Here is a 26,850-nt window from a genome sequence, read left to right on the forward strand (position 1 = left end):
GGGCTGCACCTGTGGCATATGAAGGTTCCCAGGCTAGGGGTTGAATTGGAGCTGCAGCTACCACCCTGGGCCACGCCAGATCCTAGCCACGTCTTCAGCCTACACTACAGCTCACAGCGACACTGGATCCTTAATCCACTGAGCGAGGACAGGGATCGAACCTGTCTCCCAGTGGATAGTAGTCAGATTCATTTTCGCTGAACCATGACAGGAACTGCAGTGGTGCTGAATTCTTTTAGCTTTTGCTTGTCTGTAAAGCTTTTGATTTCTCTCTTGAATCTGAATAAGGGCCTTGCTCAGTAGAATATTCTTGGTTGAAGGTTTTTTGCTTTCATCACTTTAAATATATCATGTCACTCCCTTCTAGCCTATAGAGTTTCTGTTGAAAAATCAATTTATAACCTTATGGGTCTTGAGTATGTTATTTGTTGTTTTCTCTTGTTGCTTTTAATCTTTTCTTTTTTAGTACTTAATTTTTTTTTTGTTTTTTTGCCTTTTCTAGGGCTGCTTCTGCGGCGTATGGAGATTGCCAGGCTAGGGGTTGAATCGGAGCTGTAGCCACTGGCCTACACCAGAGCCACAGCAACGTGGGATCCAAGCCGCGTCTGCAGCCTACACCACAGCTCATGGCAACGCCGGATCCTGAACCCACCAAGTAAGGCTAGGGATCCAACCCACAACCTCATGGTTCCTAGTCGGATTCGTTAACCACTGAGACACGACGGGAACTCCGATTTAGTACTTAATTTTTGTTTATTTGATTAGTATGTCTTGGCATGTTCCTCCTTGAGTTTATCCTACATGGGACTCTGTGCTTGCTTGACTTGAATAAATGCTTCCTTTCCCATATTAGGGAAGTTTCTAGCTATAATCTAAAGAAGAGTGGTTTTTTTTTTTTTTTTTTTTACTTTTTAGGGCCACACCTGCGGCATACGGAGGTTCTCAGGTTAGGGGTTGAATTGGAGCTATAGCTGCCAGCCTGTGTCACAGCCACAGCAACACCAGACCCAAGCCATATCTGTGACCTTCACCACAGCTCACGGCTAAGCTGGATCCTTAGCCCACCGAGTAAGGCCAGGGATCAAACTCACAACCTCATGGTTCCTAGTTGGATTTGTTTCTGCTGCGCCAAAATGGGAACTCCAGAAGAGACTTTTAAAAAAAATTTTTAGAAATAGTTTTTTTTCTTCTGTGGTTTTTTTATTGTCTCCTCAGTTTTCTTTGATTTTTCCAAACTATAGCTTTTTGGAAGTCACATAAAAAACTTTTAATTCAGATATTTAAAAAAATATTATCACAAGTAAATATCACTACCTTCTGCATTATTTGATTTCATAATTTTAGGTGACTACTGACTAAAGCCATAGAAACACACTCACTTCAGAAATTCTTGAGTATTTCCACTAGAGGAGAAACCAGCTTATGGTTCAGCACTTAAGTAGAGAACCACAAGTGAAAAATATGGTCTAATACTATTCAATTCCTCCTGGGGGCTACCACTTTGAGTCCAGGTTGGATTATAAACCAAGTCTGGGGCCACCCACAGACATTAAAAGGACCCTCTGGATACTCACCCTGGAAGCATGGATAAACTCGTGGTCTCAAATTCATTGTGAGGGGACAAAAATGGTGATTTATGGATCTGTTGAGAGAAAAGAGAAGGTGCCAAGAATCAGGACTGTCATATAACAGTATGTACTGTGTACTGGGCACTTTCCTAAGCCCTTCACATGTGTTAATTCATTTGATCATTTCAGAAACATCACATTGAAGAAATTGAGGCAGAAAAGTTAGAAAAACTTAGCCAAAGTCACTTACCCAGTAAGAGGAGAGAGTAGGTACTTTGAACTGTGGGGTTTCATGACCTGAATTTCAAAGAAAAGTCAGAATAAAGCATTTCAGGTGGCAGGTGTGCACTGAGCCTGTCCTTGAGCATCTCTCTCCTGAGTAGGTTTGTTTCTCTGGGGTCTAGGTGTTTTCCATGCTTTTCAAAGTTGAATGTTTTGTTGTCAGTGTCTTCATGGTTACTAAAGAGTCTACTGGGCAAAAATGAGAAATAACCAAGTAATATGTTGTCTGAAAGTCATAAATCCAGGGGTCCCTCTGTCAGGCCCTGTTTTTCTGCAAAACCCTTCTTTCTAAAATGCTGTATAGGAGTTCCCATTGTTGTACAGCAGGTTAAGGATCTGGCATTGCTGCAACTACGGCATAAGTCACAGTCAGATTCAGTCCCTGGCCTAGGAACTTCCATATACTGCAGGTGTGGCATAGAATAGGATAGGATAGGATAGGATAGAAGGTGTTCCTTTTGTGGTTTAGTAGGTTACGAACTCAACTAGTATCCATGAGGACATGGGTTCAATCCTTGGCCCTGCTCAGTGGGTTAAGGATCTTTTGTTGCCATGAGCTGTGGTATAGGTTGCAGACGCAGTTAAGATCTGTCGTTTTTGTGGCTGTGGCAAAGGCCAGCAGCTGCAACTCCATTTCAGCCCGTAGCCTGCAAACCTCCATATGCCACAGGTGTGGCCCTAAAAAAGCAAAACAAACAAAACCCTTACAATATACTCTCTAGTAGATGTTATGCAGAGTCCTCGACTCAAATTTTGTATTGGAAAAGATTTGCTTATTGTTTTCTTCTTAGTTGGAAACAGTAGAGTGGAAAATTCTGAATATAATTTTACTCCAGTATAAAAACTTTTATTCCAAAGAAAGGAAGAACAGGAAGTTTTTATAAATGTGACTGACTTGAAATGGAGAAAATTGATGGTGTGCTCCACTTGTAGGCGTTGGTGTCAAGTTGTTTTTGCTGTTTTATTCAGTACTGAAATATTTATGTTGGATTTCCAAGTCATAATCTTTTTTCCTCCCACTGACAGAAATTTATTTTACAGATGTCTTGAGTTTTGATTCAAAAACTAATTATTAACTTAGGTAAGACTCAAGAAAGCATAGAGAAAGCCACCAGCAGTTGCAGAATTTGGATTCTCAGCTTAATTAAGCTGTTAACCAGATATAGTATATGTGAGCCCTGCTTCTGTGATCCTGTGGTTTGATGTGTCCTAGTGAATTCTTAGTGCTTACAGTTCAGTGTCAACATCTCTCTTTTATAAAGTTAGGATCATAATATTAAAAATGAAACAAGATGACCTTTTCAATGTTTCCTCCCTTGTGAAGGTGGTAGTTATGCAAAGCACACAGGTTTTAGAGTCATATCAACTACAGCCCTACTAATTACTAAAGTGTGACCTTGGCAGTTTAACCATTTAATTTCTTTACTTGTGAAATGAAGATAATGGATTCAACCTGTATTAGGATTCTTCAGAAAAACAGAACCAGTAATATGTGTGTATATATGATATCACTTATATGTGGAACATAAAATATGATACAAATGAACTTATCTATGAAACAGAAACAGACTTACAGGCATAAGGGACAGACTTGTGATTGTTGAGGGGGAGGAGGGAGGGAGGGACTAGGAGTTCGAGATTAGCAGATGCAAACTAGTATATGTGGAATGGATAAACAACAACAAAACAAAGGTTATGTGTGTACATAGGTAAAGGCAGAGATTTATTATAAGGAATTGGGTCTGAATTCCCTCATGGCTCAGTGGGATAAGGATCTGGCATTGTCACTGCTGTGGCTTGGGTCGCTGCTGTGGTGTGGGTTTGATCCCAGGCTCTAGAACTTCTGTGTGCCATGGGTATGGCCAAAAAAAAAAAGGAATTGGATCATGTGATTATGGAAGCTGAGAAGCCCCCAGATTTGCAGCTAGCAACCTGGAAACCAAGAGAGCTGATATGTAGCTCCACCAACAAAGCCAGTGGTGTAAATTATACTCTGAAAGCTGGCAATTGCAAGACCCAAGAGGAATTGCTGTTCAAGTCCAAAGTCCAGAAAACAGCTAGTCTGGCTCAGCAGTAAGGCAAGAAGAGTATCCTTTCACTCAGGCATTTTTGTTCTAGACAGGTCTTCAGGATGCGGCCCACCCACGCTAGGGAAAGCAGTATGCTTTACTCAGTCCACTGATTGAAATGCCAGTCTCATCCAGAAACCCTTGCAGACGATACTCAGAATGTTTGGCCAAAAGTCTGGGCACTCTATGTCCCAGTCAGGTTGACACATAAAATTGATGATTAAAAGTTCACCTCTTGTCAACTTGGCACCCACATGCATCTTCTTAAACCATACTTAATATGATACAACTATCCAATGTACAACCGAAACCAAACTAACCCCTTCCTCAGAAGAGAAGGTAAAGTCCTAGAGTGATATTCACTCTCCTTGATGTCCTGTGCTTTAAGTACTGTGATGTAGAACTGACAATACTTAAATACTATGATACAATGTTAATACATCTTATACGATAAGGGGATAAGAGAGGAAAGAAAACAAAAATGTTTGTTGTATACACACATTCATAACAAAATAGGGAGAAAACACTCATGACAAGTATAGTTCTTATTTTTGTAACTGGTCATGTGGTCAGAGTTGGTATTTATTTATTTATTGAGTCTTTTTAGGGCCATACCCACGGCATATGGAGGTTCCCAGGCTAGGGATCCAATCAGGACGCTGGCCTACGCCAGAGCCACAGCAACACAGGATCCAAGCCACATCTGCGACCTATACCACAGCTCACGGCAACACCAGATCCTTAACCCACTGAGTGAGGCCAGGGATGGAACCCGAATCCTCTTGGATGCCACTCGGGTTTGCTAACCACTGAGCCACACTGGAACTCCCAGAGTTGGTATTTATAACTACCTCCTACCCACTCAGTGTGTTCTCTTTGTCTTCAGCAAACACCTCAGCTTGTCGTGGCTCCTTACCTGGTGGAGTGACCCAGACCATCATTCCTGAAGCCATGAGTAGTCCTGCTTGGATTGGCTTGCAATTTTCCTTTGCCTTTAATCATAGGGCATATTAATTTCAAGAGACATCCTAAGAGATTCCAAATATACTCTTCCTTACTTCAGTGTGGAGCAGTAGTCTGTGCATTTGTTGTGAATATTAAATGAGCCGTAATAGGTACACGCAAGTATTAAAATCATGCCTAAAAAAGTGGAAGTGCTTAATCAATGTTCATTTTCTCAGAGTTCCTATTTTGGCTCAGCGGAAACGAATCTGGCTAGTATACACGAGGATGCTGATTTGATCCCTGGCCTTGCTCAGTGGGTTAAGGATCCGGCATTGCCATGAGCTGTGGCGCAGGTCACAAACATGGCTCAGATTTGGTGTGGCTGTGGTGTAGGCCAGCAACTACAGCTCCAATTTGACCCCTAGCCTGGGAACTTCCCTATGCCATGAGTGGGGCCCTAAAAAGACCCCCCCCCCAAAAAAAAGTTCATTTTCTTTTTTCTTCCTCTAGTGTATTTGCCAGCACCCAGCCCAAGTTCCTTTTTCAAAGCAAATGTGTTTAAATAGGGTTTTTTAAAATTTATTTTTACTTTTATTTTTTGCTTTTTAGGGCTACGCCCATGGTGTGTAGAAGTCCCCAGGCCTATACCACAGCCTCAGCAACGCCAGATTCGAGCCATATCTGTGACCTACACCACAGCTCAGGGCAACGCCAGATCCTTAACCCACTTAGCAAGGCCAGGGATCAAACACACATCCTCATGGATACTAGTCCATTTATGCTGCGCCACAACGGAAGCAACGTTGTTTTAGAGCTCTTCTCAGTAGCCAGTGTTTCTATAGCTGACCTCAGAAAGCCTTGTAGTTGGTGGTGCAGCTGTGAGCCCTGGCTAGGGACTGCCTGACTCCAGAGTCATGGCTTTCAAAGAGTAGTGTGTGATTTTTTTAAAAAAATACTTCATGCTTTAGTTGAAAACATTTTTTCAGAGCTTGCACCCCCTTTATACACTGGGAGCAAAGGTGAGGTGTTAGAAGAATGTTCTAAAGTATCTGTTACACCTGGAAATACACATTCAGTTCCTAAATTTCAGGTTATCCTGCTGTTGGATAAGCAGCATGAAAAACAATATTTTCTCCAACTTTCTCCATTTTGAAGGGTCGAGTGGTGGAAAACATCTCAAAGCGCTGTGGTGGATTCCTGAGGAAGCTCAGCTTGCGAGGCTGCATTGGCGTTGGAGATTCCTCCTTGAAGTAAGTCAGTCCACAGTGACTCACTCTCATGGCAGCTTGTAGCTGACATTTTCATCAACAAAAATAAACCAAGCATATTATTTGCTTTTTTTTTTTTTAATTCTTTCTTTGGCAATTCATGTAGAGAAATGAGACTATCACAACTTTGGAGCCAGCAGGCTTGAACTAGAAACCGAGCTCCGGTGTTGTCAGGGATGTGACTTTGAGACAGTATATTTCACTTTGCTGTCAGTTTTCTCTCTGCAAAGTGAAGGCATTTGAAGCTCCTTCATGGGAATGTCATGGTATCACATAAAGTAACATGAGTGTAGGAGCTGGCACATAATAATATTATGACCTTAGTTCACCATTCTTCTTGGCCCTTCTTCACTTTCCCACCTTCCTAGGTTCCTTGTCGTAGTTGTGGCTCCCTTCTTACCTAAATTATACTAATTAACAAAATAATTTTGTTTTGTCTTTTTAGGGCCACCCTCATGGCACATGGAGGATCCCAAGCTAGGGGTCGAATGGGAGCGATAGCTGCCGGCCTACACCGCAGCCACAGCAAGGTAGGATCTGAGCCACATCTGCGACCTACACCACAGCTCATGGAAATGCCGGATACATAACCCACTGAGCAAGGCCAGGGATCAAACCTGCGTCCTCGTGGATATTAGTCAGGTTGTTAACTGCTGAGCCACAATGGGAACTCCCCAAAATAATTATTTTTAAAAGTTCCTTAGCATAACCTGGAATTTTGCTTACCCGTAATGGGATGTGATTATCATATTCATTTTATTATCATTAGCAGTATACCCCAAACAACCAGATACTTGCCCACCCCTTATTGGATAACCATTATTTACCAAGAATGTTATCAATTCACTGTAAAGGATATGTAGTTTGAGCTTTTCTGAGATAGGACAAAATTAAAATCTTTATGTCCTTATCCTGGTGGCTTTAGATATTGTTTGAGGTTAACTATGTTAGGACACAGACTGCCCCTAGAATCTGAGACTGGACTTTGCCTCTTGCAGACTTAAGCATTACCACAGTATACATTCATCAATCACAGATCTCCTGTAAGAATGTGCAGTGTGTAGTGATTGCAGACAGTAGAATTTGTCATTGAAACCTATACTTTACCATTGCTAAGAAAATTGGTTTGTAACATCTTTTGTCCTGGACCAGGGATGGAACCTATGCCACAATAGCGACCTGAGCTACTGCAGTGACAATGCCTGATCTTTAACCCAGTGAACCACAGGACAGCTCCCAGATCCCCTTTAAGAATCAAAACATTCCTTTAAATGTTATGGAACAAAGAGGTTTTTTATAAATCAAAAAATTTTAAAAAAAGGGGAGGGGGTTCCTGGTTGTCTAGTGGTTGGGATTTGGCACTTTTACCACTTTGGCCCAGGTTCAGTCTTTGGTCTAGGACCTGAGATCCCACTTCAAGCAGCTGCACACCACAGGCAAAAAAAAAAAAAAAAAAAAAATTCATATCATCAGACCAAATTTTCTGCTACTTCAAAAGCTTTGCAAACCAGTGGAATAGATTGATTCTCTTTTAACAGGAAGCTTAAATGTACCAAATAGGTCCTAAGATAACTTGTAATGGATAACATAAATCTAATAGTGGTTCCATTAAAGAAACTAAAAATAAATGTGAAGTTGTAGATTGTCAGTGAGGAATATTAAAGTAATACAGTCTCATCTTGGTGCTTGGAATAGAGCCATGTGTAACAAAACTGTCCTATAAGAATGTTATTTACCATAAGTTTTAGAGCAGGTATATCTATTAATACCTATATAACTTTTAAAATATGTGAGGCAAGATCACTGTGAAAAATAATGATAAGCATAATCACAGAATCATGATCGGGAAGAATTTTATCATGCCTTCAGTTTTTGACTGTAATCACCTAGAACCAACCTTGGCCTCTAATCTGCCCCTTCCCTGTGGGTGTATTGTTGCTTTGGTGCAAGGGGGTGCTATTTGGCTACAAGTGGTTATTGAGCCTCCCCTATACCAGGCACCAATTTAGGCACTGGGGATATATCAGAATAGATTGAAATTCTGGTTCTAACAAATCTTGCATGTAAATTCTCTGTAACTGCAGCTCCATCACTTACATGAAGTCCTAAGGACTTTTAAGTTTTATTGAGATATAATTTAAATATGGTAAACTGTGCATCTTTTTTTTTTTTTTTTTTTTTTTTTTTTTTTTGCTTTTCAGGGCTACATCTGCAGCATGTGATGTTCCCAGAGTAGGGGTGGAATCACAGCTGCAGCTGCTGGTCTGCACCACAGCCATAGCAATGCAGGATCTGAGTCACATCTGCGACCTACACCATAGCTCACAGCAATGCCAGATCCTTAACCCACTGAGCGAGGCTAGGGATTGAACCCACGTCCTCATGGATACTAGTCAGGTTTGTTAACCACTGAGCTACGATAGGCCCTCCTACAAATTTTTTTTCCCAGTCATTGGTTTACCTTTTTGTTATTTTTAACTTATAAAATGTTGCACTTTAACGAAGTTTATCAGTTTTTTTTTCTTATGAATCATACTTTTGGTGTTACATATGAGATCTTTCCTAACCCAAGATCATAAAGATTTTCTCCTATGTTTCTAGAGGTTTTATAGTTTAGTGCTCTTATCCATTTTGAGTTGATTTTTGTATATGGTGTGAGGTATATATTGATAGCTTTTTTTTTGCCGGTGATTTTGGCTTATTCCAGCACCATATATTGATATGAACACTCTTTCCACAGAATTGCCCTTATACCTTTGTTGAAAATCAGTTGTGCAAATAATTGTAGCTGTTTTTATACTCTCAATGGTTTCCATTGATCTCTTTGTCTGTCTTTACAACAAACCACACTGTCCGGATAGCTATAGCTTTATAATAAGTTTTGCAGTCAGGTTTTATTAATCCTGGAACTTTATTCTCTTTCAAACTTGTTTTAGCTGTGCTAGATCTGTTGCATTTCCGTATAAATTGTAGCATCAGCTTGTCAATTTCTGCAAAGAAGCTTGCTGGGATCTTGAATAGGATGATGGTAAATCTGTAGCTCAATTTGTGGTGAATTGACATCTTAAGAATATTGAGCTTTTCAACCCACAGGCATGATATATCTCTCCCTATATTTAGGTGTTTTAAAATTGCCCTCTGTATGTTTTGCAGTTTTAACTGTACAGGTTGTGAACATCTTTTGTCATATGTATCCCTAAGTGTTAATGAAATATTGTAAATGATTTTTTTATTTCAATTTTTGATTATTCATTGGTGGCAAATAGAAATACTATTGATTTTTGTATATTTGTCTTTTCACCTGTAACCCTGAATAGACTCAACGTTTGTTCTGTAGCTTTTTTTTTTTTTTTGTATCTTTTTTTTTTTGCTATTTCTTGGGCCGCTCCCGCGGCATATGGAGGTTCCCAGGCTAGGGGTCGAATCGGAGCTGTAGCCACTGGCCTACACCAGAGCCACAGCAACGCGGGATCCGAGCCGCGTCTGCAACCTACACCACAGCTCACGGCAACGCTGGGTCGTTAACCCCCTGAGCAAGGGCAGGGATCGAACCCGCAACCTCATGGTTCCTAGTCGGATTCGTTAACCACTGCGCCACCACGGGAACTCCTCCTCTGTAGCTTGTTGATTATTTTGGATTTTCTTTTTTTTCTTTTTCTTTCTTTCTTTTTTTTTTTAGTCTTTTTGCCTTTTCTAGGGCCACTCCTGTAGAATATGGAGGTTTCCAGACTAGGGGTCTAATAGGAGCTGTAGCCACCGGCCTACGCCAGAGCCACAGCAACACTGGATCCGAGCCGCGTCTTTGACCTACACCACAACTCACAGCAATGCTGGATCATTAACCCACTGAGTAAGGCCAGGGATTGAACCTGCAACCTCATGGTTCCTAGTCGGATTCGTTAACCACTGCACCACGATGGGAACTCCCTATTTTGGATTTTCTATGTAAACAGTCATGTCACCTGTAAATGAAGATAATTTTTGTTTCCAGTCAGTGCCTTTTCTTATTCTTGCTTGATGGCCCTGGCTAGAATCTCTAGTACAGTGTCAAATAGAAATGGTGAAAATAGGAATTCCCTAGTAGCTCAGCAGGTTAAAGATCCAGCATTATCACTGCTGTGGCCCTGGTTAGAGCTGTGGCACAGGTGTGGTCCCTTGCCCAGGAATTTCCCCATGCTGTGGGAGTAGCTGAAAAAAAGAAAAAAGAAATGGTGAAAACAGACATCCTAGCCAGTTCTCCATCTTAGGGAGAAAGTATTCATGTATGATGTTAGCTATAGATTTTTTTTTTCGACATTATCAAATTGGAGACATTTCTATTCATACCTTGTGAGCTTTTTTTTTTAATTAAGAGTGGATATTAGATTTAGATTTTGAAATGCTTTTCCTGCATCTTTTTGATCATCATTTTTTTTTTGTTTGTTTTTTGGGTTTTTTGTTTGTTTTTTGGTTTTGGTTTTGTTTTGTTTTGTTTTGTTTTGTTTGCTTTTTTAGGGCTGCACCTGCAGCATGTGGAAGTTCCCAGGCTAGGGGTTGAGTCGGAGTTACAGCTGCTGGCCTTCACCATAGGCACAGCAACATGGGATCTGAGCTGCATCTGCAACCTATACCACAGCTCATGGCAATGCCATATCCCCGACCCACTGAGCCAGGCCAGATTTCAAACCCACATCCTCATGGATACTAGTCAGATTCATTTACTCTGCACCACAATGGGAACTCCTGTTTTTTCTTCTTTAGTTTGTTAATGTGGTAAATTGGTTGATTTTTTTTTAATTGAAATAAGGTCGATTGACAATATTGTATTAGTTTCAGGTGTACAGCAAAGTAGTTCAGTTATATAAATATTTTTTTCAGATTATTTTCCATTATGGATTGTTACACTGAATTTAATTCCCCTGTGCTATACAGTTAATCCTTGTTACTTATCTATTTTGCGTATAGTAGGTTGTATCTCTTATCCCAGACTCCTAATTTTATATCCCCCCCAAATAACTTTTGGTAATCATAAGTTGTTTCCTATGTCCCATTTTGTATATAGATACATTAATCTTATGTTTTAGATCCCACATAAAAGTGATGATGTAAGATATAGTTGTCTTTGTCTGAATATTATACTTCACCAGGTATAATATTCTCTAGGTTCACCCATGTTACTGTAAATGGCATTATTTCATTCTTTTTATGGCTGAGTAATATTTCATTGTGTGTATATATACACCATATCTTCTTGAGTCACTTGTCTGTTGATGGGCACTTGGGTTGCTTCTGTGTCTTGGCTATTGTAAATAGTGCTGCTATGAACATTGGAGTGGATAAATCTTTTCAAACTAGAGTTTTCATTTCTTTTTAGATATATTCCCAGGAGTGGGATTTCTGGATCATAACTCTGTTTTTAGTTTTTTAAGGAGCCTCTATCCTGTTTCCATAAGTGCAGCAATTTACATTAGCACCAATGATGTAGAAGGAGTCCCTTTTCTCCACACCTTCTCCAGCATTTGTTCTTTGAAGGCTTTTTGATGATGGCCATTCTCATTGGTATGAGGTAATAGTTCATCGTAGGGTTTTGTTGTTTTGTTGTTGTTATTGTTTTTTGTTTTGTTTCATTGACATAAAATTGATTTACAATGTTGTGTTCTTCATTGTGGTTTTGATTGGCATTTCTCTCATAATTAGCAATGTTAAGTGACTTTTCATGTACCTCTTGTTCATCAGTGTGTTGTCTTTTGAGAAATGTCTATTTAGACCTGCCCATTTTTTTGATTGGTATTTTTTTAATATTGTATGAGCTGTTTGTATATTTGGTATTTAATCCCTTGTTGGTTGTATCATTTGCAAATATTTTTTCCCATTCCATAGGTAGTTTGTTTGGTTTTTGGTTTCCTTTGCTATGCAAAAGTTTGTAAGTTTGATTAGATCCCATTTCTTTATTTTTTGCTTTTATTTCTTTTGCCTTGGGAAACTGATCTAAGAAAATATTGCTGTGATTTATGTCAGAGAATATTTTGCCTTTGTTCTCTTCTAGGAGTTTTATGGTGTCATGCCTTCTACTTAAGTCTTTAAGCCATTTTGGATTTATCTTTGTGTTTGGTGTAGGAGAGTGTTCTAACTTCATTGATTTACATGTAGGTGTCCAGCTTTCCCAACACTACTTTGTTGAAGAGACTGTCTTTTCTCCATTGAATATTCTGTGCCTGCTTTGTCACATTTTAGTAGACTATAGGTGTATCATATTTTTGGGTTCCCTACTCTGTTCCACTGATCTGTATGTCTGTTTTTGTGACAGTATCACATTGTTTTGATTACTGTAGCTTTCTGGTTATTCCTCTTGCTTGTTCTTTTTCCTCAGGATTGCTTTGTTAATTCTTGGTCTTTTGTTGTCCCATATAAATTTGGGGATCATTTGTCCTAGTTTTTTGAAAAATGGCATGGGTATTCTGATAGGCCTTGCATTAAACCTGCAGATTGCTTAGGATAGTATGGCCATTTTAATAATGTTAATTCTTCTAATCAAGGTATCGGATAGCTTTTGGTTTCTTTTAATCATCTTCAGTTTCCTTTGTCTATGTTTTATAGTTTTCAGCATATAGATCTTTCACTTCCTTGGCTAAGTTTATTCCTGGATATATTTTTTTGATCCAGTTTTAAACACAGTATATATATTTTTTTCTTTCTGCTATTTCATTGTTGGTATAAAGAAATGCAACTGATTTCTGTATGTTAATCTTGTATCTTGCTGAATTCATTTATTCATTTAGTTTTTATGTGAAAACTTCAAGGTTCTCCATATAGAGTATCATGTTATCTGCAAATAATGACTGTTTTACCACTTCCCTTCCAGTTTGGATACCTTTTATTTCTTGTCTGATTGTTGTGGCTAGACTTCTAATACTGTGTTGAGTAGAAGTGGTAAGAGTGGACATCCTTGTCTTGTTCCTGATTTAGCAAAAAGGCTTTCAGCTCTTCGCTGTTGAATATTAATACTGGCTGTGGGTTTGTCATAAATGGCTTTTATTATGTTGTGGTATGTTTCCTCCATACCCATTTTGGTGAGAGTTTTTATCATACAAGGATGTTGAATTTTGTCAAGTGCTTTTTCTGCATCTGTTTTGATCATCATGTAGTTTTTAATCTTTCCTTTTGTTGATATAGTATATCACATTGATTGATTCACGTATGTTGAACCATCCTTGTGGCCCTGGAATGAATCCAACTTGATCATGATATATGATCCTTTTTATGTATTGTTGGATTTGGTTTGCTAATTATTTTTGTATCTTTCTTTCTTTCTTTTTTCTTTTTAGGGCCACACCCGAGGCAGATGGAAGTTCCCAGGCTAGGGATTGCCAGCCTGTGCCATAGCCACAGCAGTGCCGGATCTGAGCCACTTCTGTGACCTATGCCACAGCTCACAGTAATGCCTGATCCTTAACCCACTGAGTGAGGCCAGGGATGTAACCCACATCCTCATGGATACTAGTCAGGTTCATTACTGCTGAGCCACAACGGAAACTCTTGGCTTGATTTTTTTTTTTCTTTTCATTTTTATTTTTTAGGCCTGCACCCACATCATGTGGAAGTTCCCAGGCTAGGGGTCAAATTGGAGCTGTAGTTGCTGGCCTGTGCCACAGCCACAGCAACACCAGATCCACCACATCTATGACCTACACCACAGTTCATAGCAATGCCAGATCTGTAACTCACTGAGCAAAGCCAGGGATCAAACCTGAGTCCTCATAGATACTAGTCAGATTTATTACTGCTGAGCCACAATGGGAACTCTTCGGTTGCTAATTTTTGTTGAAGATTTTTGCATGTATATTCATCAGAGATATTTATTGTCTGTAATTTTCTTTCTTTTGTTTTTCTTTTTTCTTTTTTTTTTTTTGGTAGTGTTTGGCTGTGATGGTGATGTCACAGAATGACTTTGGGAGTGTCCCTCATCTTCAGTCTTTGGAAGGAGTTTGAGAAAGATGAGTATAAGTTACTCTGTATGTTTGGTAGAGTTCTGCAGTGAAGCCATCCGATCCTGAACATTTGTTTAGAGGCATTTTGTTTGGTTTTTGGTTTTATTGGTGTGCCAGCAGCACTTGGAAGTTCCTGGGCCAGGGATCAAACTTGAGCCACAGCAGTGACCCAAGTCACAGCAGTGACAACGCTACATCCTTAACCACTAGGCCACAAGGGAACTCCTACAAGGAGTTTTATACATTCCAGATCCTATTTCATTTCTAGTGATTGGTCTGTTCAAATTATCTGTCTCTTCTTGACTCAGTTTTGGCAGCCTGCATATTTCAAGAAACTTGTTCATTTCTTATAGGTTGTTGAATTTGATGGCATATAGCTGTTTGTGGTGTTCTCTTGTGATTTTTTGTATCTCTGTGATATCAGTTGTTATTTCTCTCCTTTCATGTCTTATTTTGTTTATTTAGCTCTGCTCACTTTTCTTGGTGACTGGCCAGAAGTTATTGATTTTTTTTTTGATCTTTTCCAAAAAAGAGCCCTATTTAATGATTCTTTTCTATTTTTAAAAAATCTCTATTGTATTTATTTTCTCTCTGATCTTTATTATTTCCTTCCTTATGCTGACTTTGGGTTTGATTTGTTCTTTTCATAATTCTTTTAGGCAGTAGGTTAGGTTGTTTACATGAGATGTTTCTTTTTTTTATTTTTTTTATTTTTAATTTTAATTTTAATTTTTATTTTTTACAGAATAAAATACATACATTTAAACACAATTACATTCACACAGATTATTATATCATGGATCTTAAGAAACAAATTAAGTGACTCCCACTGGAGAAGTGGAATGGAAAATATGCTGAGACAAATAGGAAATTTATTCTATACTTTGTCCCATTTTTATGGTTTTCATTTTACTACTTAGTTTTACCTATTACATTTCAATTTTTCTTTAAAAATTAGTATTATATTAAAATTGTTATATTATGCAACTAAAATTTATAAAGAAGAAAGCCTTATATACCATTAAATATTTTATATAGCATAATAAAAAGAATGACTTAACTGGTAAGAATAACAAAAATAATACACCCTCTGAAAATAAGTAAAATATAAAATGCATAAATTGGTTAAAAAACAATGTAACTATATAAATATGTCCTCACAATTTGTTACATCTTATTGATTCTTCAATGTAGGCATTACACCATTCTAGGTGATGTGATAAACAAGACATTATAGACCTTACATTGTACCATGGAGAGAAATGGTTATTAATACTACAATTGTAGAACTGTATTATTTAATTGTACAGTCACATTGTTTAATTATAATTGTCATAAATTCTTTGATGGAGAGGAAATCAGAATCAGATGTAAGAAGACTTCAGCATTCCAAGAATGATGTCAAATGACCCCCTTCATGGTGGATTATGCACTCATTTACTATGAGATATATTTCTTCTCCAGAGATTCCTTGTTTATGTACCAATTGTAGATTTTTGGTTTGCAGTTATTCTGAAGTTTTGATATAAGAGTCTATATGTATATGAGATTGTTTAAAGTTGTTGTTCTCTTAATTGCAAGTTCATCTCCAGTGTCCCGCATTTGTACCTACCTCTTCTCATGATTTCTGACTTTGGTGGTATAATTGTGCATGGATGATTTCGTATCTTTACTGTATATATACCTTTACTGGTGAGCCTTGTCATTTGTGGCATTTTTGTTTCCTGTTGCTGATCTTTTCTGCCTAGAGAAGTTCCTTTAGTATTTGTTGTAAGGCTGGTTTAGTGTTGCTGAATTCTCTCAGCTTTTGCTTATCTGTGAAGGTTTTGATTTCTCCTTCCAATCTGAATGAGAGCCCTGCTGGGTAGAGTAATCTTGGTTGGAGGTTTTTTCCTTTCATCATGTTAAGTATATCATGCCACTCCCTTCTGGCCTGCAGAGTTTCTGCTGAAAAATCTGCTGATAACCTTATTGGGGTTCCCTTGTATGTTACTTGTTTCTTTTCCCTAGCTGCTTTCAAGATGTTCTCTTTGTCTTTAATTTTGGTCAGTTTGATTATTATGTGTCTCGGTGTGTTCCTCCTTGGGTTTATTTTATATGGTACTCATTGTGTCTCCTGGATTTGAGTGAGTGATTCCTTTCCCATGTTAGGGAAGTTTTCGGCTATTATCTCTCGGAATATTTTTTCTGTCCCCTTCTATCTCTCTTCTCCTTCTGGCACCCCTATAATATGGATGTTGGTGTGTTTCACATTGTCCCAGAGTTCTCTGAGACTCTCTTCATTTGTTTTCAATCTTTTTTCTCTTTTCTGTTCTGCATCCGTAATTTCCACTAATCTGTCCTCCACCTCGTTTATTTGTTCTTCTGCCTCCTGTATTCTGCTGTTAGCTGCTTCTAGTGAATTTGTTATTTCCGTTATTGTATTTTGCATCTCTTCTTGTTTAAGTTTTATATCTTGTATCTCTTTGGTCAGTGTTTCCTGTAAGTTATCCATCTTTGCCTCCAGTTTATTTCCAATGTCTTGCATCATCTTCAGTTTCGACAGTCTAAAGTCTTTTTCCTGGAGGCTGAGAATCTCCTCATTGCTTAGCTGATTTTCTGGGGTTTTTCCTTTCTCCCTCATCTGAGTTAGAGTTCTCTGTCTTTTCATTTTTATAGGTTTTTGGTGTGGTGACCTTTTTAGAGATGGTAGAGTTGTAGCCTCTCTTACTTCTGGTGTCTGTCCCTTTTGTGGCTGAAGTCAATATGGGGACTTCCTGTAGGCTTCCTGATGGGAGGGGCTGATGCCTGCCCACTGGTAGGTGGAGCCTCTGGTGGGTGGGGCTTAGTCTCTGGATGGGATTAGGGGTAGCTGTGTGCCTGAGGCTCTTTAGGTAGCCTGTTTACTGAGGGGTGGGGCTATGATCCCAGCTAGGTTGTTGTTTGCCCTGGGGCTTCTCAGGGGCTGGCTGACGGGTGGGGCCAGATTTTCCCAGAATGGCCACCTCCAGAGAAAGGCAACTGCTGAATATTCCTGAGAGCTTTGCCTTCAATGTCCTTCCCTCACAACAAGCCACATTCACCCCTATTTTCCCAGGATGTCCTCCAAGAACTGCAGTCAGGTTTGACCTAGTTTCCTGTGGAGACCTCGCTCTGCCCTGGGACCCAGTGCACGTGAAAGTCTGTGTGCGCCTTTTAAGAATGGGGTCTCCGTTTCCCCCAGTCCTGTGGAGCTCCTGCGCACAAGCCCCACTGGCCTTCAATGCCAGATGCTCTAGTGGCTCTTTCTCCCAGTGCCAGATCCCAGCATGTGAGGGTTTGATGTGTGGCTCAGAACTCTCACTCCTGTAGGTGAGTCTCTGTGAACCAGTTAGTTTTCAGTCTGTGGAGCTTCCCACCCGGGAGGTATGGGGTTGTTTATATCGTGAAATCATCCCTCCTACCTCTTGATGTGGCCTCCTCTTTTTCTTCTGGAGTAGGTATGGGTTTCCGGTTCATTTGGGTGGAGATTCCTGTCTTTAGTTGTGAATTTCGTTGTTTTTAGGAAAGAAGTTGTGTTCTAGTCCTTCTGTTCTGCCATCTTAATCCTGTCATCCAGGGTATCCATGAGATGTTTCTTGAGGAGGGCCTGTATCAGTATCAACTTCCCTCTTAGAACTGCTTTTGCTCCGTCCCATAGATTTTGTAAAAGGTTGTGCTTTCATTTTCTCTTGTTTCAAAGTATTTTCTGATTTCTTTTTTTATATCATTGTTGACCCATTGGCTTTTTTAGTAGCATGTTGTTTAGTCTCCATGTGTTTGTTCTTTTCTGGTTTTTCTTTCTGTAGTTGATTTTTAGTTTCATACCATTGTGGTCAGAAAAGATGCTTAAAATAATTTGTTCTTAAATTTATTGAGGCTTCTTTTATGACATAGTATGTGGTCTGTCCTAGAATGTTATATGCACACTTGAAAAGAATGGGTATTCTATTTTTTAATTGAATGCAATGTTCTTTATATATCAATTAAGTTCAACTATCCTGTTGTGTCATTTAGAAACTGTTGGCTTATTGATATTTTGTCTAGATGATTTGTCTGTGGATTTCAGTTAAAGTCTCCTACTATTGGAGTTCCCATCATGGCGCAGAAGAAACAAATCCAACTAGGAACCATGAACTTCCAGGCCCTAAAAAAAAGAAAAAAAAAAAAAGTCTCCTCCTACTATTACTGTAGTATTTTTTGTTTCTCCCTTTATATCTGTCAATATTTGTTTTATTTCTTTAGATGCTCATATAATGGATGCATATATGTTAATGAGTATAATATCTCTTCTTCTTGATCCCTTTGTCATTACATAATGTCCTTCTTTGTCTTGCTTTATGGCCTTTGTTCTAAAGTTTTTTTTGTCTGATATGAGTATTGCAACTCTCGCTTTCTTGTTATTTCCATTTGCATGAAGTATCTTTATCCATCCCCTCACTTTTTTTTTCTTTTTTTGTCTTTTTGTCTTTTTAGGGCCACACCCATGGCATATGGAGGTTCCCAGGCTAGGGGTGTAATCGGAGCTGTAGCTGCTGGCCTACACCACAGCCACAGCAACATGGGATCCAAGCCTCATCTGTGATCTATACCACAGCTCATGGCAACACCGGATCCTTAACCCACTGAGCGAAGCCAGGGATCGAACCCGCAATCTCATGGTTCCTAGTCAGATTTGTTTCTGCTCTGCCATGACAGGAACTCCCATTTCTTTGTGCATCCTTTGCCCTAAAATAAGTCTCTTGCAGGCAGCATATTGTAGGCTTTTGTTTTTTAATCCAGTTTGTCTTTTGATTGGAGTGTTTAATCCATTGACATTTAAGGTAATTATTGATGGATATGTATTTATTGCTGTTTTAGACCTTGATTTCCAGTTAATTTTGTATTTCTTTATTCATTATGCTTGTGTTCTCTTTTTTGTTTTTGTTCTCTTTTCTGTTATAAGCTTTTGATTTGTGGTTACCCTGTTTTTTAAATATGTTAAAGACTTCTTACATCTTCTTGCTTTAGACTGATTGATGACTGTTTTTAATGTTGTATTTGTATTCCTTTCTCTTTTTTTGTGTGTGTCTGTTTTGGTTATCATGAGATTTCTATATAGCCATATATGTATCTTAAAGTGTATTGACCCATAACTATATTTGTTTTAAACTGATAGTCATACAAGTTCAAACACATTCCCCTCGTGGCCTGGTGGTTAAGAATTTGATTCATTGCTGTGGCTTGGGTTCAGTCCCTGGCCCAGGAACTTCCGCATGCCATGGATATGGTCAATAAATAAATAATCTACATTTTTATATTCCCATCCCCCACATTTTGGGATTTTGATGTCTCATTTTACAACTTCATGCTTATCCTTTTACTGCTAATTGTAGTTATAATTACTTATACAAAAAAATTTTTAATTGTTTTTTAACCTATATACTAGACTTAGTGCTCTTCAATCTTTTTTATTTTTTATTTTTTTTAGGGCCATACCTGTGGCATATGGAAGTTCCCAGGCTAAGGGTTGAATTGGACAATGCTGGATCCTTAACCCACTGAATGAGGCCAGAGATCAAACCTGCATTCTCATGGGTACTAGTTGGGTTCATTACCACTGAGCCATGACAGGAACTCCAATCCTTTTTATATATTTGCCTTTCCTAATGTAATCTTTCCCTTTCCTATAGATTCTTGCTCCTTTTCTCTTTAGAGAAAATCCTTCAACATTTCTTTTAGGGTAGGTTTAGTATTGCTGAATTCTTTTAGTTTTTGCTTTTCTGGAAAATTCTCTCTCCTTTTATTCTTTTTTTTTTAATTACTCAATGAATTTTATTACATTTATAGTTGTACAACAATCATCACAACCAAATTTTATAGCATTGTCATCCCAAACCCTCAGTGCATCCCCACACCCCCCTTCTCTCCTTTTATTCTAAATGATGATCTTGCCTCATAAAGTATCCTAGGTTGCAGGTTTTTCCTTTTTAGGACTTTGAATGTATCGTGTTACTCCGTTCTGGCCTGCAGTGTTTCTGCTTGAATCAAGCCTTATAGGTATTTTCTTGTAACTGACTCTTTTTCTCTTGCTGTCTTTAGAATCCTCTCTTTCACTTTTGCTGTTTTAATTATGCTATAAATTGGGCTGTGTATGTTTGGGTTCATCTTGTTTGGGACCCTCTTCGTTTTGTTTCCTCTCTCTGGATTTGTTTCCTTCTTAAGGTTTGGAAAGATTTCAGCTATAATTTCTTCCAGTACATTTTTGATCCCTTCCTCTCTCTCTCTTCCTTCTGGAACCCCTATTATGTGTAAGTTGGAATGCTTTATTATCCCACAGGTCTTGTATGTTTCTCTCAGTTTTTTTTTTTTATTTGTCTTTCTGCTGTTATGATTGGGTGATTTTCATTATTCTATCTTCCAGATCATTTATTCATTCTTCTGTGTCATTTATTGTTTTTTTTCTTCTGTGTCATTAGTCAGATATTCATTGCTTCTTGATTGGTTTTTCTTGGCGATTGAATTTTCTTTTTTGGTCGGTTTGTCTTTAATTCCTAGTTCCTTGGTTACAGTGACCTGTATATCTATTGATAATCTTTTTAAAATTCCTTTGTCACTTTTATTATTTCCTTTTTGAACTTGCATTCTAGTAGATATTATTTGTTCTTTCAGGTGATTTCTTTTGTCATTTTAATTGAGAGTAGTTCTGCTTTTTCATTTTACTTTTTCTGTCTCTGTGAATTTAGGAGAAACAGTTAACTGCTGTGGTTTTGAAGGGCTGTCTTCCTGTGGGAGTGTCCATGTGTAGGCCATGTATGTCCACTATTTTTGGTGCAAGGGCTGTTTTGGTATGGATGTCAGCCACATCTTTCCTTAGAGTGTGCTGCTTGCTATCCCTTTGATAGGGTGTGTGATTGGTATTGTAGTGTCAGTGTCTAGTGCCTCTGCTGGATGTGAAGCAGTTTGCTCTACGGTTGTCACTGTCCTGTTGGGGGAAGGGTCTGCTCCCCCGTTGTTGGAGTAGAAGCTCTGAGGGTCAGTTCATTCAGGCTCTGTTGTCCTTGAGTGCTTTTCCTGACAGAGAGGCACCAGTAGCTGAAGCAAGTCAGACCTGTGCAGTCACAGCAAACCTATGTGCTACCTGTGTAGGCATCCTCAGTTCCACTCCGAAGCAGCCCAGGGTTGCATTCGTTTCTCTGTTGTGTTTGTCCCAGATCTTGTGCAAGGCTGTGGTGTGGAGTAGCCTGGGGCTGAGGGTCAAGGTGTTGTTGCTATAGGAGTTGATATGGCCATGCTGCCGACTCATGTGGCATGAGTTCTGGGCTGCCTCTGTGGCAGTCTTCTCCCAGGACCTGTCTGCCCCAGACCTAGCACTAAGCTGCAGTGTGGAGTGGGTGGAGCTGGGGCACTCTTGCTGGAAATGAATCGCTGTGTACTGCTGCCCAGAACCTGTCTTCCTGAAATTCAGCGCTGAGTTGCTGTCCACTCTGGTGGCACTGCCCAGTGCACACACTGACATCATCTGCTGCAGCTAGACCAGTCTTGGCCCAGAACTCATGCCAGCTGTTGTGTAGACTGAGCAGGGCTGGAGTGTTGACCCCTTTGGATTGTGAGTGCAACGCTGCAGCAGCCGCCAGTGCAAGGCTCACTCCACCCTGACTGTCAGCAAGCCAGCACGCATACTTTCCTGGCAAGTAGAGTCTATGCCTCTCCAATTCCCAACTGTCTCAGTGGGCTTCCCAGCAGGCAAGGGGCCTTGTCTCCTCCATGCTGGACCCTGGGACTTAGATGCCCAGTTGTGAGTCAGCTGCTTCCTCCCAGGGTGAAAGTCCACTGGAGTGGACTTTGTCATTTGTATGGGTCTTTCCCAGGGGCCCAGGCCCCTACTTGATGCCTTTTTTTTTCCTTCCCTCCATTCTCCCCAGTTACATGGAGATCTTTCTTGCAGCTTTGATTGTATAGTTCTCCTTCCAGTTTCCAGTTCGTTTTTTGCGAGAATCCCTCCTTATGTAGCTGTATTTTTGATGTGTTGGTAGGGGAGGTGAGGTCCACATCCTCCTCCTCCGCCATCTTGATCCCCTCCTCCTACCTTGATTGATTTTTCGAGCATTCAAGATTTGATCCCGTAAGATACGTTGAAGCCATAGTTCAGGAAAATGCAGGTGACTTGAGCCAGTCCTTGCTGAATATGTTAAGGAATAAAGGTCAGGAATGTTTAATTTTTGCTTCTGGCCTTGCTGTCAGCTCACGAATTGTTGAGGGCGTTGCCCTTCACAATTCAGTGTCCTCACCAGTGTCCTCTCTCAGTTCTTGATACTGATCAAATGCTGACTCTGCCAGTGGTCAGAGATAGTTTCTCCAGAAAGGCCCTGGGGTAACCAAGTGACAGCATGGTACAGTACAAGAAAGACTTGGCCCCCTTGCTTCCAGCTGATTTTCCCAGAGTAGAAGCCTTGGCATCACAGAAATGCGGGCTGTCAAGCAGTTTGCCATTGTTGTCTGCACTGTGCCAAGAACTGTAGCGTTTTATGTACATGTTGAAGTTTGAGGGGCACTGGTAGGTGTCATATGTTACACACTTAAAAACCTAAGAGAGTAGATCTCATGTTAAGTGTCCTTTCCACAACAGAATAAAATGTTGAGGAGCCTTGTTCCAAATGTAAATGGTTATACATGCCCTCTAGTGGCTGCTAAGCAACTTGCAGGCAGTTTTTAAATGTTTTCTCATTTTAGGACCTTTGCGCAGAACTGCCGAAATATTGAACATTTAAACCTCAATGGGTGCACAAAAATCACTGACAGGTAAGCAATGAAAATTACTTTGGTGATGGATTGGCCATGGGGACAGAGAGGGGAGAGAAAGGTGGTTGAAAATAGCTTTAGTGCATCTGCTATATTTCAGCACGTGTTACAGCCTTAGCAGATTCTGTTCCAAGCTGAAACATCTGGATCTGACCTCCTGTGTGTCCATTACAAACAGCTCCTTAAAAGGGATAAGGTAAGAGTACCTCTCTGACTGTCCCACTGGATCAGAAAGTGGGTGACTTAGGGCACAGAGGTCACTCTGCCTTGAATTGCTTGTGAGCCACTGAACTAAGAGTGGGTCCTGAGCCCTCCATGGGACGGGCTTCACAGGTGGGGTTCTGTTTCCTGTTCTCAGTGAGGGATGCCGGAACCTGGAGTACCTGAACCTGTCATGGTGTGACCAGGTCACGAAGGATGGCATCGAGGCCCTGGTGCGAGGCTGCCGCAGCCTGAGGGCCCTGCTGCTGAGGGGCTGCACACAGGTATGGGCCACTCGAAACTAACACCAGGGGGCTTGCTTCACTCGGTTGCCTGTATCCACCTGCTTACCTGGCCCCATCTCTCTTCTGTTCTCTCCCTCCACTCAGTTAGAAGACGAAGCTCTGAGACACATTCAGAATTACTGCCACGAGCTTGTGAGCCTCAACCTCCAGTCCTGCTCGGTGAGCACCATGCTTTTCCCACGAGCTCCCATCCCTCCCAGGAGCTCCCTTCCCTGAAGCTCTCCAAGTAGGTGGGGGAATTGCTACACACTTATTTCTGTACCGTCTACCAGTTTGCCACAGGGTAAAAGAACAACAGTCTGAACAAAAAGGCCAATGCAAAGCCATTAACATCTCCCCTTAAAATAGCATAGCTCAGGGTCTTAGTTTAAGATATCAGGAATGCTGTGAACTAGTCACTAACCTGAACACTTCGTCGTAACGTCTCAGTGTCTTGTCTTTACTTAGAAAGTGGGGATGGTGATGCCTCCCATGTTGCTTCAGTGGATAAAATGAAATTACAGATATGAAAATGCTTTGAAAAATAAGGGCATATTCAAGACAGGGTGTGATTTTCATCAGTGCATTTCTAGCCTTTGGAAGGTTATTGTTCTTTCTTTACTGCCATTGTAAATGCTGATAATTGAAGAGAATGCTTGGGACAGCCTATTGGGTTTCTCCAGGGGAACATCAATTCTGAGGAAAGTAAGAGAAATAAATACCTCTCATTAGGCATCCATTTATACATACATGTCTGCCCCATGCTTCACCTTTTTTTGTTCAGTTATCAGGATAAAATGCTGGTAACTGGCAACCCAAACCAATCAACTCACAGTAGTCAGTTCCATCTGTCCACTGCTCCTGTTTCAGTGTTGCTGGCACCCTCCGATTTTCCTTTCTGCTTTGGTTTTCCCCAGCGCATCACAGATGAAGGCGTGGTGCAGATATGCAGAGGCTGTCCCCGGCTGCAGGCCCTCTGCCTTTCTGGCTGCAGTAACCTCACAGACGCGTCCCTCACGGCCCTGGCTTTGAACTGCCCAAGGCTTCAGTGAGTGTACTGTACTTTCAGCTTTGAACTCAGAGCTTGGGGCTGACCTGAAGGGCTTCCTGCAGGAGGAGAAAGGCTTGGCAGCAGGGTTAGGGTTAGATGGAGGCGGTGGTGGTAGTGGTGTGGCTTTTGTCAGATGGATTGGTGCGGGGCAGTATGGAATCTCAATCGTTGAGGGCTGCATACAGAGCACCACCCTGTCCACCACCAGGGAATATGAGTCTTAATTTCCCGATGGATTTGACTCATTTGGCCACCTGGCTGGCCTCATCCTCTTATCAGTCTGACATCTGAGTGATCTGATAGTGAGCAGAGTGACAGCCTCATGTCCAGACATCACCAGGTTCTCCTCTAGACCAGTAGCTAAACAGAAGGGGAGGAAAATCACAACCACCTTATTATCGTTTTCCCCTAGTAGGAGAGAAAGGTTTGATTTAACAGATAATGATTTATTTTCTGATTCTCCATATGAATGATGAAATGTTAATAATGGCAACAAAATAGTAGTCATGGTCAACGTCACTTGAACTTGGGGTTCAAGTTCCCGGCTCTTTGTTAGGCACCATCATGAGCACTGACTTACATCATCCTTACCTCCTCTCCAGGAGGTCAGTACAGTTATTCTTGCTTGTTTTGCAGAGGAGAAACCGAGACTCAAAGAAAAGCACATATTTTATTCTGCGTCATGTGATGAGTAAGAAATAAGGCTAGAGTGTGAACTTCTGAGTTTGACTTCAGGACTGGCAATCTTAACGCCTATAAAACAGGCAGAAAAAAAGATTCATGTTTTCTTATTCTTATCAGTAAAATGGATCCATTTTTCGTGGTTATATCAGTGACAAATCTTTTAAGGGTTGTCTCCTTCTGCTTTTCCCCCATTTTTCCTTATTGTTGTATTAGGGAAGATTCTGAATAATTTTGATATTTCTGCATAGTAGAAGGAATCTGGGTAATCAACACTGGTCAGAAAGGAGGTCAGAGTTATTGCTATAAGAGAGTAATTTAACTTTTTGTTTTTCTGGCTGCACCCACGGCATATGGAGGTTCCCAGGCTCGGGGTCTAATTGGAGCTGTAGCCACCGGCCTACGCCGGATCCTTAACCCACTGGGCAAGGCCGGGGATCAAACCCACATCCTCATGGATACTAGTTGGGTTTGTTTCCGCTCCACCACAGTGGGAACTCTAGGGAGTAATTTAACTTTAAAATGTTATTTAAGCTAGCGATGGATGATTTTCATTGGCCACAAATTTTTAAAATTTCCTTTAAGACAACGGAGAATTTCATTAAGTTCAGTGTACATCAAAATGATTTTGTTAAGTGAAAGTGCATTTTAATTGTGTTTCAGAGTCAACAAATATTGGAATATTTCAAAGCAAGAGCAACATGTGCTGGTATTGTGGGAATATTCCTGGATTTACTGTCCAGGTTTGGAATGGGACTTTGGAACTTAGGGCAGGTCAAAACCCCATTTTTTGGTCAAAGAGTGGAATAAACTCAAGAGTTGCATTGTAAAGTATGCTTTTCTGTTGTTAACCAGTCCTACCTTTTCTCTCGTGTGCTCCTTATCCCAGGATTTTGGAGGCTGCCCGATGTTCCCATTTGACTGATGCAGGCTTTACTCTTTTAGCTCGGGTAAGACAGAGTGTTACACAACCAAACCAAACTCTTCATTCAGCTCCCTCAGTCAAAGTGACTTGGAATGGTTTTGGAGGGTGCAAAAAACTACCTTGAGAAATGACAGACACCAAGTAGAATAGAGCCCTTGGGGTATGTCACATTTTTCCCAGCTGGCAGGAGAGCTAGGAGGCCCTGTAGAAGGTTCTGTGCCAGCCCAGCCCTGCTCTCACGAGGTTGGAAGGGACGATGAGAGTCCTCCTCTTGGTGGAGATGCTCCTCACACAGACCCCACCTCAGCCTCTCAGCAGATCCCCGCAGCTGGGCTGTGCTCAGCCCCTTCCCACACTGCGCTGCAAATGCCAGCCACCATGGGGTCCCTGTGGCCTGCCACCCAGAACCCATGTCTTCTTGGGGTGCTGATACACCCCTCTTCCTACCCCTACCCACCCCTGTCTACGCCATGGCTGAGCACACCCTCCCACCCCCAGGCCCTTCCAGAGCCTGTCCATGGCTGAAATGTACCCCCTGGGGAGGCGTAGGCAACTACCTCTCCAGGATGAGAGAAGTAAATGCAGTCCCAACTCCCATTTCCAAAGTGAATGTTACTCAGAGGGCACCTGCTCAGAAGGGCCGGCTCTCTGGGTCACTTTAGTAACAAGGCACATTTCTTAATGTGAGAACAAGGATCCTGGACCAGTACTCAGAGGGACAGGCAAGCCCCCAGTGTTGCCCTAACCACTGACTGATAGTGGGGTGTCTTCTGGACTCTTCCAGAATTGTCATGACCTGGAGAAGATGGATCTCGAAGAATGCATCCTGGT

At 40.7% G+C, this 26,850-nt stretch overlaps 1 protein-coding gene across 10 annotated transcripts in view; it reads left to right on the forward strand.

Moving 5' to 3' along the window:
* Positions 1-26,850, forward strand: part of FBXL2 (F-box and leucine rich repeat protein 2) — a 101,061-nt gene that overhangs the window by 36,440 nt on the left and 37,771 nt on the right. For 7 of the 10 annotated variants that reach the window (XR_014822678.1, XR_014822676.1, XR_014822679.1 and 4 more), the window contains exons 5-12: positions 6,020-6,114; positions 22,809-22,877; positions 22,978-23,073; positions 23,236-23,362; positions 23,468-23,542; positions 24,280-24,410; positions 25,984-26,044; positions 26,804-26,848. Coding sequence is in view for 5 of the 10 variants with exons in the window: in XM_021071559.2 (XP_020927218.1) it covers positions 6,020-6,114; positions 22,809-22,877; positions 22,978-23,073; positions 23,236-23,362; positions 23,468-23,542; positions 24,280-24,410; positions 25,984-26,044; positions 26,804-26,848 (699 nt within the window). In the remaining 5 variants the exon portion in view is untranslated. Of the gene's footprint in view, positions 1-6,019; positions 6,115-22,808; positions 22,878-22,958; positions 23,074-23,235; positions 23,363-23,467; positions 23,543-24,279; positions 24,411-25,983; positions 26,045-26,803; positions 26,849-26,850 lie in introns of all 10 variants that reach the window. The other 3 variants (XM_084987625.1, XM_084987624.1, XM_084987626.1) reach the window with 1 other exon arrangement.

Source organism: Sus scrofa, chromosome 13, assembly GCF_054392235.1.
Source record: "Sus scrofa isolate SSC_HxYL_T2T_F1_AM1 chromosome 13, Sscrofa_HxYL_maternal_Yorkshire_Landrace_v2.0, whole genome shotgun sequence".
In the NCBI taxonomy this organism is placed as follows: Eukaryota; Metazoa; Chordata; class Mammalia; order Artiodactyla; family Suidae; genus Sus; species Sus scrofa.